At 43.8% G+C, this 15,894-nt stretch overlaps 1 protein-coding gene across 1 annotated transcript in view; it reads right to left on the bottom strand.

Moving 5' to 3' along the window:
• Positions 1-5,281: 5,281 nt before the first annotated feature.
• arid5b (AT-rich interaction domain 5B) overlaps positions 5,282-15,894 on the bottom strand; it is a 125,702-nt gene continuing 115,089 nt past the window's right edge. The window contains exon 10 of the mRNA XM_085994966.1: positions 5,282-9,607. Coding sequence (XP_085851092.1) covers positions 7,412-9,607 — 2,196 coding nt within the window. The 3' untranslated portion in view covers positions 5,282-7,411. The remainder of the gene's footprint in view (positions 9,608-15,894) is intronic.

Raw genomic sequence — 15,894 nt, 5'->3', positions numbered from 1 at the left:
CAGGACATCCCAAAGCGCTTTACAGCCAATGAAGTACTTTTGTAGTGCTGTAATGTAGGAAATGCTGCAGCCAATTTGCACACAGCAACGTGATAATGACTGGATAATTTTTTTTTTAGTGATGTTGGTTGAAGGGTAAATATTGGCCAGGGCACTGGGGAGAACTCCCATGCTCTTCTTCGAAATAGTGCCGTGGGACCTTTTACATCCAACCGAGAGAGCAGAGGAGGCCTTGGTTTAACGTCTCATCTGAAAGATGGCACTTTGCAGTGGAGCATCGGCCTCGATTTTTGTGCTCAAGTCTCGAGTGGAACTTGAACCCACAACCTTCTGATTCAGAGGCGGGATTGCAACAACTGAGCCACGGCTGACATGGTGTTGGACATTTCCCAAAGGTGACACCCCAGAGATACTGTGGGAAGAGGACAGAAGCTGGCGGCTACGTGTATGTCCAGGCTCATCCTCCTTTGGTGACCATCTCAAATTGCCTCCATTAGTAGCCCCCAAAATACAGCGCAATTAGAGAATCTGTGCAACTAATTTAAACACAACTGGGGGGGAAAGGAAAACACATGGCTTCTTTTCAGCTTCCAGTATATGAAAAACAGGCATTTTCCCAGGAGATGCATTTGAAACTGATATTACAATGAAACTTGTTGCATGTTCAATGGGCCGTTTGAAGAATTTTTACAACAAATATTAAGTTTTAAATCAATCCAATAAAGAATGAATCATCCAAACATGTACAGTACCTCAGCTTTTATCAAGAAGCAGTGGTTTGAAGCATTGTGACATCACTGTCCCCCACTAGCATATTGTTTCCTAACCAGTGATGTCATAGAGTCATAACGGCACAGAAGGAGGCCATTCAGCCCATTGAATCCATGCCGCTCTGTAGATCAGTCCAGGTCAGTCCCATTCCCCCACTCTATCCTCGTAGCCCTGCAAGTTTATTTCCCTCCAGTGTCTATCCAGTCTCCCCTAATATGTATTTCATATCAATATCCTACCATTTCACAATACAACATAAACTATTCCATTGTACATCACACCTCTGCACTTCTGTCAGGACTGATATTTAAGTAACACAGTCACATCCCAACATAAAGCCATTGTATATTTGCTAAAATCACACAGCAATCTGTGGGCAGTAAATCTTAATGCCCCAGCACCCTCCCCCTCTCACATTCGTAATTCTATTTGATTGCTGTGTCCAATTCCTCAACGTGCTTCATATTGGCTGCTCCATACATGGGATAGCTAAGATTGTAGTTTGTTGTCGGAAGCGAGGCAGCTCAGAAAGTTAAAGAACTTACATTCAAAATATTCAGCAACCCAAAATAGATTAATTATGAAGTGCAGTTACTTAGGCAAACAAGATCCCACAAATAGAAAAATAGGAGTAGGAGTAGGCCATTCGGCTCTTCGAGCCTGCTCCGCCATTCAATATGATCATGGCTGATTCCTCTATCTCAGCATCATATTCCTGCTCTCTCCCCATACCCCTTGATGCCTTTTGTGTCTAGAAATCTATCTATCGCCGCCTTAAATATATTCAGTGACTTGGCCTCCACAGCCTTCTGTGGTAGAAAATTCCACAGGTTCACCACCCTGAGTGAAGAAATTTCTCATCTCAGTCCTAAATGTCCAACCCCGTATCCTGAGACTGTGACCCCTTGTTCTAGACCCCCCAGCCAGGGCAAACATCCTCCTGAATGAATGGATATTCTGGGGCTGAAATTTGCCTTGGGCAGTAACGAAAAGCTTGCGATAGCGAATTGGCAGCCCGTTTTACACCCCGCCCAACATTCTTTTACATTGACTTCAACCGAATTCTGAGTAGCATCTTGAAATGGGAAGTTCTGCAGAATGGCTTGAGGTTGAAGGAGCAAGGAAATGATTGTGTCCCAAAATTATATGTTCAGGATGATATTCATTCGATTATCTCCTCACCCTATTCCTCTTAAGTGTGATTTCAGACAGCTTCCTGTATGTGGGGAGGGCTATAGAAATCCAAGTTGTTTGCGGAGCAGGCTCGAGGGGCCGTATGGTCCACTCCTGCTCCAATTGCTTATGTTCTTTTCTTAGCGACTATTAGTTTTGACCACTGAAAATTAACCTTGCTCGGCTGATGTCAAAGCTCAGCAAATCGCAGTTACACTCTATAACTTATATCACGTAACACCGGCCTAGAAATTGGGCAGCAGCCATGTTTGGGGCACGGGGTGGGGGGCGGCGAGAGGAGAGTGCGGTGATGATTGGCATGGTCTGGAGCGGTGATCGGTTCCTTTAATGTGGGGGGTGGAATGAGCACTCTGGGCTCCACATTCAGGTTAAGTTATTTACTTTCTTTGTTGCAGGTGATCGGATCGCTAGGGCTGGTTTCCCATGATGCCTCAGGGCAAACCAATGTTGTAGCAAGGTCCTCAAACAGGTGTTAGGTGCTTTATTTGCATATGGAAAGGTCCTAATGCCTGCTTCAGGTGTAGGTAAAGGACGCCTCTCGTTTCTCCTTACCCAACATGGCGGGTGGCGCATTTCCTGTCTGCCATATTGGGGCCTTCGTCTGAGTAGCACCCGGAAAACGGACCAATTTCTAGGCCATGTGTCATACTAAGTAACATACGTGTTGTTATAACCCTACAATACACATCATACCATGTAACATGCATGTTATATCATGCAACACTTGATTATGCCATGTAATACGAATTATACCATGTAACTTATCATGTAACAGCATATCATACCATCTGACACATCTTATGCAACACACATTATACTATGTAACACGAAATGTTATTATAGTAATATGCTATACTCTTAGAAAACACAATGTAATATGCCACGTAACACTCAATGCATTATAACATGTAACACATGTTGCTTGACCATGTAACACATTATATCAGCACACAATGAAATCCTTTACTTATTTAAAAAAATATCTACACTTGTGACACTTTCACTTTATACCCATAGATGCTATATGAGTGGGTAGATTCCTCTGTGTAACTCAGTCATTCATTTCATTGCTTTGAGAGTGAAGTGGAGCATGTTCTAATGACATAAATGAAAAATATCCCTCAGAACACATCCAATCGAAGGATTGATCGAATTGTGATTCATCTCCAGAATCAATCGGAGGTTTTTTTTTAAAAATTGACTTTATGGATTTCATCACTATTACTTTCCATTAAAAATATATTTTGTTGAATTCCCTTCATCAAGGTGAAGAATACCAGTGATAAATAATGCAATACTTGGCCAATTTTACTACTCACTGACAGAATCAAGCACTCTTGGGTCAAGTACAGGACAGACGAGATGGAGAGTAAAGCATTTGGTTTAACCCCAATCTCCGAAGAGCATCACTCACTTTTTCCCCCCATTTTCAGCAGCACTATTTCTTATTGCCTGAGCAAGATTTGTGCTCAATTGTGGTTTAATCTGCAGTCTGTGTCCTGGGCCAACATTCATCCCTCAACCTACAGCACCAAGAATAGATTAACCAGTCATTCATCTCATTACTGTTGCTGTGTGCTAATTGGCTGCCACATTTGCCTACAAAACAACAGTGACTGCATCTCAAAAGTAATTTATTGACTGTAAAGCGCTTTGGCACATCCTGAGAATGTAAAAGACACTATATAAATGCAAGTCTTTCTTTTAAACTGTGGATTCACACCTATTGTGCCTTTCCTCCCGTATATCTAGAGTAGAATTGAAAACGGGCTGACAGTGCTAAAACACAAATCTCATTTCAGTGCTAGTTTCAGGGGTCCAGTCATTTCAAAGACACAGACTATGACTGATTTCACCACACTTTCAGCAAATAATGGAATTTAAAAAAAATATAATTTACTTAGGATATCAGCTTTCAATTTTTTCCTCAAAAGCGAGACCTCATGTTATAGTCCGGTTTCCTGTATCTGAGATATTACAGCACTTTGTGATTTACATGGGTCTGATGATTCTTTGTAATGTTACGGTTATTTAAAGCTCTTTTAGCGGTCACAGGTTGCTACACAATATCATGCTTCTTTCATTAGGAAAGTCCGCTGAACTGGGGACCTGAAGAAATCTAGTTTACAAAAACCCAAAGGCTTCAAGGCCCAAAGGAAGCAGATTTTAACATAAAATCACCAAGTTATTTATCACTATTTTTTAAATAACCTCATTAAAAAGTCCAATGTTCGGAAAGTCCGGGCTGCAGTCAAAGTGATTTGTTTGAAATGGTTGGTGCAAGGTCAGACACGTTTTGATGAGTTCCCTATCTCGGTCGTGCTGCTGTGGGGATGCGGCAAGCAGAGGCCAGGGGCTTCAAATGGGTGGGAGAGGGGAAAAAGGATCTATGTGCCCAGGCTGCTGGTGTGGCGGTACCACTGGTTGTCCCTTACATTGAGTCACATAATTCCCTTTAACTTACTTATGTATGTATAACTTACCTGTTGGGGCCGTTGCCCCTTTAAGAGGCGACCTAACGTGCTGACGTCACGCATCACGTGACGCATGCGCGCCGGCCGCCGGCCCGACTCGGTCTTCCAAGACGGCCGCCGGCACAGCCCGGCCTACCGCGACTTCGGCCGCATCGGCCAGCCGACGGGAGCGACGCGATCTTCTGCCCCCGCGGCAAGCACCGGCACAGCCCGGCCTCGCAACCTCGGCCTCAACGGCCAGCCTCCGTACCGGGAGACGCAACGTGGTCACGTGACGCCCAAAGCGCGGGAACACACAGCAGAGCGTGATGACGTCATCACGCTCCTCACAGGACTGCGAACTCAGTCCTCGTGGAGTCCCCGCTGGGACAAGACCTACACCACGGTGCTCCTACAGTCAGCCATCTTACCTGCTGTAATTAGCCTGTTCCTGTAAATAAACAACTTATTTATAGTTCGTCAAAGTCAAACTCTCTTATTTAGTGGCGATCTACACGAACCGCTACACTGGCATACTTTTCTTAATATACCGGTTCAGAATGGTATTGTCACAAGATTAGGTGGGTGTTCAAAAGGTCTGCAACAAAATGTCACATTTTGTAAGTTAAGGTAACATGTCTGAACTTTAATTGCCTTCAGACATTAATTTTAAGATATCACTTTAGCTTGTACCTCTTCATATCCCACCTGTACATCATTTGCATAACGGTAATTCCACTATTGGGAGTAGGTGGCTGAGCTGTTATTTAAAACAGTGAGCTCATTTCATGATGAAACTTTGAGAAACCTTCTAACCTTTAAAATAAAATGAGTAATATAAACTAAAGAAAATCACACATCTGTTAAGTAGTAAAACTTTTATTAAATATAACAGTGGATCAGAAAGTACAAAATATTTTGCCAGCTATGTGATTGATAAACTATTGGCACAAAGTATCAAAAGCATTTGCCAAGAAGTACACTTTGAGAACATACAAAAACAAAACTTTAGTGTTTACATTTGGCTCAGCAACATTAGATTTAAAGTTTGAACCTAATGCAAGGTTACTCAATAACCTTAAACTATCAGGACTCATCTTAATGTTACTAGTCTTCACTGTTAACTATGTACAAATCACCATACATGAAAATGTGCTATAGAACCAAAACAAAAATGCAAAAAGAAATGTGTTCATTATTTACAAAATACAAGTTTTATAATAAGAACATGTCAGTATAAACATCTTGCTGATAAGATACAGACTGAAAATATTTAAGCAATGTGTCTTGGTGAATAAAACAACCATTTGAGAACAATATTCTCTGTAACTAATATAGCCACAATCAAACAAACAATCTCTTAAGTGCCCATTATGATCATTACGAGCATGGAAACCAGCAAAAATAATATATCCTGATTTCACAATACTTATCATAATGCTCTTTGCAAAGCTAGACCAGATGTGACCACGGTATACCATTGACAAACATGTGCGGTTAAGTACTGAAGTTTTAATGTGTTGTTGAAATGAAAAGGCACAGCTAGTTCTTGATGTAGCAGTGGAGTTGCCAGAAAGCCACATGCAATACTGAGGCATCAGTTAAACATGTTTAGTGTGGAACTGAAAGGAAATTATTGTAACCAAATGTCAAGTTCTCTAGAAGCAAATGTTCTAATAAGTTTAAGAAAGACTTTCTTTGAAAGTATTTGCCTATGTTTAATTTGCTTAGCATGAGGGCACTTTTAAACGTAAAGTGAAATTTTCCAAACTCTAAATGAGAAACAAAAGGCTGCCACAGATTGAGAGCCAAGTCCAGGAGTTGAACAAAGAGCCAGAATTGCATTTCAACACAAATCTTATTAAAGCTTCACCAACAGCTGCAGAGACAACGGGAATAGACTGAAGGGGCTTTATTATAAAACCAGCAGAATGCGAGCGGATGCCAAAGTGGAATCTTGTTTTTTCCATTTTATTATTCAGCTTCACTTTTGCTTCTTTTCAAAATCTGCCTTGTTTACATTAGCTAGATTTACGGTTCAAATACTTGATTGACAAAACATTATGCGGAACCACAGAAAGAACCCTTGCAGCTATACTTTTGTGACCTTAAATGCAAGGCAGGCAGGATCGAAATATAAAATTATCGTTTTTTTTCCTGCAGTGTAGCAATTGCAAACTACAGCTAGCATATCTTATATACAAATCTTTATCTCGGGATTGGTAGCCGTTTAACAGCAGTGGGTTTGGAACCGTGCCAGGGATGGCAGTGAAAGTATGAAAATTGAATTTGAATATTTACATTTATTTTGGAACAATATTAAAGCTGAGGCAAGTGTTTCCAGAGTTACAGTTACTTTATTCTTTGTAAACGGTTCTGCTTTTATCGAGGTGAAAGTCAAGCTCCTAACAACTGCAAGAATGGCAATTACATCCAAAAAAAAGTGGGAAAAAACAGTGGTGCACTATTACATAGTGCAGAAATTAAACACCACATATGGGTTCTACAGAAAGGATTCAAAAGAATCCAAACAGACATTTACAGCTGCAGAGAACTTCCTGTAGTTATTATGTCTATCCTGTTCTGGAACAAGAACACAATACTCAACACATCCATCATCTGACACTGCGAGAAACGCACAACAAAACAACAGAAGTGGGAAGTAAAAACGTGACTACAGTTGCATAAATTAATTAAGATGTAAATGTTTGTAGTGAATATTTACAGCCATTTAATGTGTTGATATTGCAAGCATGATAGTGTTAGGTTGCAGACAAATAACATTTCTATGTACAAAAAAATATTACGCATTCAATGTACTAAAAAAAATACACAAATCTTATGATCTGTAGATGATAAGAACACCTAAAGTGAATGCAAGAGGTACATAAACCAGTTGCTGGTAGCTTGCAATCACTTGAAGTCTTACGATGTAACGTGGAATGTCAGGCTGTTACGTTACATCTCTCGACGATTTTCACAAAATGAAATGTTTATAGTTTTGTGCTGGGATGTAGAGAAGAGATCGGCGAGGTGGAATAGGCAACCTGTGGGTTCAGAGCAGCTAGAGGATAAAGGCTATGGTGCAAAATGTCCCCGTAAGAAGCCGCGACTGGGGTAGCAGCCGCGGACAGATGTCTATACAGTTGTGGGGAGGTGCCAGTCGAAGCAAGGATCTGTCTCTGCATCGCCGGTATCATGAAGGAATGGATCGCTAGTGGTTGCATGAGCGGAGACAGCACAGCCTGGTTCTTCAAGTATTGTAAAGGATGGACGTAGTCAACCGGAAACCGCGATCCCAGGCCGTCGCACATATCTTGAACCTGAGATACAAAGGCTCCAGGATACACACCCGGGAAAATCGGAGTCGGCAGCGGGAACTTGTGGCCCTCCAAGAAGATCCCGGGGGGCAGAGTTTTGCTGCTTTCACCTTCCAAGTCAGACGGCTTTTCTTTTATCGCCATGTCCTTTGACAGCGGCATGGGAGACACGGCCCGGAGTTTTTTCTCTGGGTTCTCGCTGCTACCACTGTCTGCGCCCTCGCGGTTCCTCTTGACGGGCTTGGTGGTCCCGATGACCTGCGAGCTGCCTTTGGAACTCATTGTGGGTCGGACCACTTCCTCCAGCTTTGCCGACGGTGGCGGAACGGCTTCACCGCTCTTGGTATTGGTCGAGATTGGCATTGGAGGGACACGGCAAGATTTGGGGTTGCAGTCGCTATGGGCCGACTGCGTACTTGCTGTCGTGCTCTTGATGTCTAGATGCGGTGATAAATGAAGGGCACTGTTTGCCAAGTTCTTGGGTAATGTTTTCTTCAGCTTTGGAAGACTCAAGTCAGTGGGCTGCTCCTCTGTGGGAGGTTTCACTGCACATTTCTTTTCCGGTTGGTGCAGTGTTGAAAGATAATTTAAATAGACCGTATCCTGGTTTTTATGTTGCACATATAAAGAACTTTTATCCTTTGTGGTACTGCTCAGGTACTTTGATGTTTGGTCGTTATTAAGGTGATGCTCTGTCTGTCTGTAAAGATTGTGCAGGTGGGGGGAGGAGTAGAAGTCTGCTAGAAAACTCGACACTTGTGATGGTTGGCAACCTTTCTTCTCAGAACATTTATTTTCATTGTCTAGAAGGTCAGAGGTGAAAGGGTAAGGAGCACCACTTTTGAATGAGTCTGAGCAATTGAGGTGATGCTTGGAAAGATAAGCAGCCTCAGCATCTGATAATTTATTCAAACCATCGTGCTTAAATGCTTCCCCTCGCTCATCAGCATTTCTCTTCTGAAAACTATGCGCATGTTGAATCACAGAGGGTCTATTAATGGCCAACTGGTCTGACGTGGAACCTTGTAAAACATGACACTCAGTCGTAACCATGTCCTCTCCAATGTCACCAGGTTTTTTACTGCTAATTAACGGGGGTGGGGCTCCGATTGGATAGTTGTTGGGCAAAGTGCCACTGACCTGTGATAAGAATTTCTTCTTGGCAAGTGGCGACATGATGCCAGGATGTCCCCTGGTGTACACCAAAGGCATGTAGCTGGGGCAAGCTTCACTTTTTGTCATAACAAGCAGCTCCTCTTTCTCTTTGTGGGGGCCAGGCGAGGGGTTCAGTTTAACCCTCGCAGCCTGCCCCAGTGACCGTCTGTGTGTGCTATGTGGTCGGTTGCTCCCCAGCCGATTTTCAACCTCCTCCTTCGGCGACTGATCAGCCTGAATGGAGCCGTTTGCCGCGTCTTGCGACACCGTGCTCGATCCCCGATCGGGGGAGTCTCTCTCTGCGCACTTTTCAGCTGCGGTTACTTCACTGACAGCTTTCTCCTGGAGATCGTTGGCCAGTGCGTCCGGCGGGCGTTGTGGCGACTCGAGATCCTGGGGGGCGGCTGGGGCAGCCTTGCTTTCTTCCTGAGGCTGTCCATCCACTGGGCTTTGTGCCGTCGCATCTCCCGAATGGGCCGTGAGGCCCTGGTGCAAATACAACGGTTCGGCTTCCTTTCCCTTCAATTGCTCACCGTTGGCTTTGCCGACTTTGTCCTTGGGACGGCCTCCTTTGCCGTCTGAGCCCTCGGTGATGTCACAGCAGTGCTGTTCCTCCGCTCCGTTCTCATACTGCGTCACCGCCGCTTCCCGTGTCGAGGCCAAGACTCCCCTCGATTCGTCCGTCTCTCGACTGCCCTCTGTGGCTGCAATTGCCTAATTAATTTTAAAAAAAGCAATTATTAACACGAAACTTACGTAAAAGGAGCACAGGTATAGACGGTGGGCCCAGTGAGACGGTGCCGTCCCAGCATGGTGCAGCTTACAACAGCAACTTGCATTTATATAGCGCCTTTAACGTAGTAAAACATCCCAAGGCACTTCACAGGAGCGTCATCAGACAAAAATTGACACCGAGCCACATAAGGAGATATTAGGACACGTGAGCAAACGCTTGGTCAAAGAGGTAGGTTATAAAGAGCATCTTAAAAGGAGAAAGAGGAGTAAAGTGGGAATTCCAGAGCTTAGGGCCTAGGCAGCTGAAGGCATGGCCGCCAATGGTGGGGGTGGACAAGAGGCCAGAGTCGAAGGAATGTAGAGTTCCCAGAAGGTTGTAGAGCTCACATTATCACCGCCATCTCATTCCTCACCCCCCCACTCCTCACAGTCACGCAATCTCCTGGGAGAGGGAAAAAAATAATCTTAGGCTAAATTAGGGGGAAAAAACTCTGCGAAATAATGGAAACATCCACTTTGGAACCTCTTGTTTATGTGCTAAACTTCGAACTGTGTGTTTACATTTTGATAATGACTGCATCTGTTCTTTGTGCCGGATAGAAGCCGCCTCTTTTGTCTTTACTAGCGCTGCTTAACTGTGGTCGTTTAAAGTGGAAACAAATTTTAACATAAAATCACCAAGTTAATTTATCACTGCCATTTTTAAAATAACGCCATTAAAAATTCCAATGTTCGAAAAATCCAGGTTCCAGCCAAAGTGACTGGTTGGAGAACAGATGGTGAGAGATCAGACTCATTTTGATGAGTTCCCTATCTCGGTCGTGCTGCAGTGGGGATGCAGCGAGCAGAGGCCAGGGGCTTCAAACGGGTGGGGGGGGGGGCGGTGGAAAGAGCGAGAGAAAGAGAGGGGAAAGACCTGTGACCTGGTTGCTGGCATGTTTCCTAACAGCCGGTTCAGAATGGTACCGGCACAGGCCAATGTGTTGTGTGTGTGGTTTGGAGAAACCGGGGAACAAAAACCGCAGCAACTAAAATAAAATGCACTGATATTTCTGTACAATAACATTGGATCACATTCAAGAAAAACTCAAAACTTTTAATGTTTAGACATTACTAAACTATTTTATTTTCTTCATAATCTATCAGCTCTAATTGGATTTTCAACAAAATGGAACACAGCGCTGTAAATAATTGTTGAATTTATAACATAAAAGGTTACCATGACAACAATAACCTACTTTCTTTGGCATTTTGTGTGATTATTTTATAACAAAGCAGTTGCTAGAACATAATATGCACTGGCTATATCATTTCCCGGTAAACAATTGTAAACTCTTTTCTTGCTAACATTTTCAGTCAATGATTCCGCAGCCCTCAGTGTGAACACCATTGTCGCATCATTGCCGTGAGTTTCCACAAGAGGGGGTTTCTCTTGGTCAGCCAGCGTAACGTCGATGCAAGATCGGAGGATGCTGGGTTTCCATAGGAACAGGAGTAGGCCATTCAGCCCCTCGAGCCCATTCCGCCATTCAATTAGATCATGACTCATCTGCACCTCGAAGTTTTCACCAGTTACAGCAGCCGATCAGGAGAACCCCCCTAACATTCACCACCCTGAGGAATTTACCCACCCCCTCCCCCCGAGGTGCTGGTACCGACAGCCACTGCCAGCTCAAAAGACAGACTTACAGCTGAATAACCAGCTCCCCTGCAACACCCCCCCCCCACTTTACCCTGCCCAAACATAGCAGTGAAATCTTGAGGTTTATTTTTAACCGCAGCAAGAAAAATAACCGGGAATGATCACAAAGCCCCCTCATCGATCACAAGGGTTAGATAAATAAAAGAAAGGACTTGCATTTATATAGCACCCTTCATGACCTCATAGCGCCTTTCATGACCTCAGGACGTCGCAAAGTGTTTTACACCCAATGAAATACTTTTGAAGTGTAGTCACTGCTGCAATGTAGGAAACGCGGCAGCCAATGTGCTGTTTGTGGGATCTCGCTGTACGCAGTGAGATAATGACCGGATAATCTGTTTTCACTAATGTTGGTTGAGGGATAAATGTTGGCCAGGACACTGGGGAGAACTCCCCTGCTCTTCTTCGAATAGTGCCATGGGGTCTTTCACGTCCACCTGAGAGTGTAGACAGGCAACGCTTCCCCTAAGGTGCCACGCATCACTCCGAGGGTCCCGTGCAGGTTGCTCACAAGCTGTTGCGGGTGGAAAGGATACCGCCATACAATAGCGGCCGTGCAGCAAATTTAGAGGGACCATGCACGAAAAACAGGGCCTCAGTTTAATGTCTCATCCGAAAGACAGTTTGAAGCCACCTGAACTGTATTTCCATGGTTTATGACATCTTCCGATCCACTCGGTTAGACTGCTGCCTTACCCGATCCCTTCCAGGCATCCACTGTCCTCAATGTGTATGTACAACTAATATGGGACAATTTTCCAAAAACAGGCTACCAGTAACAAGCCATACCCGCTGGCTGAGGATGTGGGGAAATCGCGATGCCCAATGTCCATTGTAATGGATGGCTAAACACATGGGCTTGTCTTACGGAGGCTAAAATCTCTTTAACCAGAAGATATCCAAATTAACACAAGTATTAAAGTGTTCCTGATTTCACTCTCCACTGTAACATTACATTGAATGACATAGAAAGTACAGCACAGAAACAGGCCACTCGGCCCAACAGTTCATGCTCCACACGAGCCTCCTCCCACCCTTCTTCATCTCACCCCATCAACATATCCCTCTATTCCTTTCTGCCTCATGTGTTTATCTAGCTTCTCCTTAAATGTATCAATGCTATTCACCTTAACTACTCCTTCTGGTAGCAAGTTCCACATTCTAACCACTCTCTGGGTATTGGATTTATTAATGACTATCTTATATTTATGGCCCTCTAGTTTTAGACTCCCCACAAGTGGAAACATTTTCTCTACGTCTACCCTATTGAACCCTTTCATAATCTTACTTCTATCAAGTCACCTCTCTGCCTTCTCTTTTGCAGAGAAAGAGCCCCTGTCTGTTCAGTCTTTCCTGATAGTTATAAGCTCTCAGTTCTGGTATCATGTCAGAGATACAGCAATAGAATGGTAGAATGATTCAAGGACTAAAACCACACAAAGACGTTAGGAATCCTGGCCCATTTCCCAGCTCTTCAATAACAATGTTTTTGATCTATTAAAACTTACTGAAATCTTCACCACAGGAAAGTGTTGCAATATATACTTTAAAAAAAAACTACCAATGCCTAATTGCTTGAAGTATGGTTATAGAAAACAGAAAGGATATGATTCAGGCTGTGTTTTAAACAGGAAAGGAACAGCACTGGCTGTTAGAGCAGAGTTAGGAGGTTACCACTGTGATGCAAATGAAATTCAAAGTTTGTGTTATATAACAAAGCTGGATTCACTTGTGCACTTAAATTAACATATTCATAAAACTATACTTGAAAACTCCTCTACCATTCTGATATAACAAACCAAATGTCCTGTTACTGTATCTCATTCATGGCAGAGAGGATCCCAATAAATGGCACTGTTTTTTGTGTTAGTAAAGCTGTTTCTTTCGGTCACATGACAAAACCACACATTTTCCTTTCCTGTAAAATCCTTTTTCTCCTCCATCACATGACACAAAAACCACAACGGCAGTTGGTGGTCGCAACAGCAGATACACATTTAGAGGAGGAAAACTCGGCAATGGGGGAAAAATAGCGAGGGCAGACATACTTTGTGTTTAAGATGATACCCTGGGAGTGAGCTGCCCAACTGCAACACTACCTCCAGGTTCTGCTTTAACTCCGCCCTCATGATTTTGTGCATGAGTAAAACCCCTCTCCCTCTGTTACTGCCTTCTTGCCAACCTTACCGAGCAAACCTTTGGCATAATGGCAGCATTCCCACCACTGAGTCAGAAGGTGCAGGATTCGAATCCCACTTTAGACACTCCCGGTGAGTGGAGCTCGGCTCTGAATTCTGGGTTAACATCCAGTAGGGTGCCCGCGTCCAGTGGACGCGAGTGCCTCCTCCCCTGCCGCCCACCCACTCCATCGTATGAGGTATTAGAAAGGCTGGCTGTACTTAAAGTAGATGAATCACCAGGAGCAGATGGGAAGCATCCTAGGATGCTGAGGGAATTGAGGGCAGAAATCGTGGAGGTACTGGTCGTAATATTCCAATCCTCCTTAAATACAGGGGTGGTGCCAGAGGACTGGAGAATTGCAAATGTTACACCCTTGTTCAAAAAAGGGTGTAAGGACAAACCCAGCAACTACAGGCCAGTCAGTTTAACCTCGGTAGTGGGGAAGCTTTGAGAAACAGTAATCAGGGACAAAATTAACAGTCACTTGGATAGGTGTGGATTAATTAAGGAAAGCCAGCATGAATTTGATAAAGGCAAGTCGTGTTTAACCAACTTGATCGAGTTTTTTGATGAGGTAACAGAGAGGGTTGATGAGGATAATGCAATTGATGTGGTGTACATGGACTTCCAAAAGGCATTTGACAAAGTGCCACATAATAGGCTTGCCAGCAAAGTTGAAGCCAATGGAATAAAAGGGACAGTGGCAGCGTGGATACGAAATTGGCTAAGTGACAGGAAACAGAGAGTAGTGGTGAATGGTTGTTTTTCGGACTGGAGGAAGGTATACAGTGATGTTCCCCAGGAGTCGGTTCTAGGACCACTGCTTTTCTTGATATGTATTGATGACTTGGACGTGGGTGTACAGGGCACAATTTCAAAATTTGCAGATGACACAAAACTTGGAAGTATAGTGAACAGTGAGGAGGATAGTGATAGACTTCAGGAAGACATAAACAGGCTGGTGAAATGGGCAGACATGTGGCAGATGAAATTTAACACAGAAAAGTGTGAAGTGATATATTTTGGTACAAAGAATGAGGAATGGACGTATAAACTAAATGGTACAATCCCAAAGGGGGTGCATGAACAGAGAGACCTGGGGGTAAATGTGCGCAAACGTTGAAGGTGGCAGGGCAGGTTGAGAAAGCAGTTAAAAAGGCTTACGGGATCCTGAGCTTCAGAAGTAGAGGTATAGAGTACAAAAGTGTGAAAATTATGATGAACCTGTATAAAACACTGGTTCGGCCCCCACTGGAGTATTGTGTCCAATTCTGGGCACCACACTTTAGGAAGGATGTGAAGGCATTAGAGAGGATGCAGAAAAGATTTACGAGAGTGATTCCAGGAATGAGGGACTTCAGTTACTTGGATAGACTGGAGAAGTTGGGGTTGTTCTCCTTGGAGCAGAGAAGATTGAGAGGAGATTTGATAGAGGTGTTCAAAATCATGAGGGGTCTGGACAGAGTAGATAGAGAGAAACTGTTCCCATTGGCGGAAGGGTCGAGAACCAGAGGACACAGATTTAAGGTGATTGGCAAAAGAACCAAAGGCGACGTAAGAAAAAACTTTTTTACACAGCGAGTGGTTAGGATCTGGAATGCACTGCCTAAGAGGGTGGCGGAAGCAGACTCAATCTTATCTTTCAAAAGGGAGTTGGATAAGTATCAGAAGGAAAAAAATTTGCAGGGCTACAGGGAAAGGGCAGGGGAGTGGGACTAGCTGAGAGTCGGCACGGGCTCGATGGGCCGAATGGCCTCCTTCTGTGCTGTAACCACTCTTTGATTCTATGAGTTGTGACCCCATTAAACTCTCTCACCATACAGGGCTAACCACCCTATCGACTGGTATAAAGATGATTATGGCCATGGATGGAGCGTTCATGTCGCGGCCTGTCAAACTATTTATTATCAGCCTGTACATCCTCCCACTATTTCACACTGTTCTCCAAGGGCATATACGAAAAGCAAACCAACCATTCTTACTCACTGTGTCATGGGCCTGAACGTGACTTTTAGCTGTTAAAAAATATATACGCTCAAAACTAGCAGAACTTGAGAGGGGAGGGGCTGTTTTATTACACAATAGCCTCAAAATTAAAAATATTGTGAATGTTTTAACGTCAGATGGTGCTGATCCATGGACTTGCAATTAAAGTTGCGTCACTGCAGATGTATATAGCATTTCACACGGCGCTGCCGCTGTGGAGATTGTGATTCAAATTTCCTGCACTGTGACTTGTGAGCATAATTTCCCCTATTTATAGCATTATGTAGGATAATGAACTGACACCCAGAGCCAGTCCAACGCACTACCTGTACCAGTGCTGACTGACAGACCTTTTTGAGCTTGTCACTCTGTTGCAATGCGCCTTTGTGCACTCTAA

Source organism: Somniosus microcephalus, chromosome 8 (assembly GCF_052327205.1).
Source record: "Somniosus microcephalus isolate GS21.2 chromosome 8, FLI_Smic_1.0, whole genome shotgun sequence".
In the NCBI taxonomy this organism is placed as follows: Eukaryota; Metazoa; Chordata; class Chondrichthyes; order Squaliformes; family Somniosidae; genus Somniosus; species Somniosus microcephalus.
Note: the sequence above shows the minus strand (reverse complement) of the source record. Positions and strands in the feature narration are given on the sequence as shown.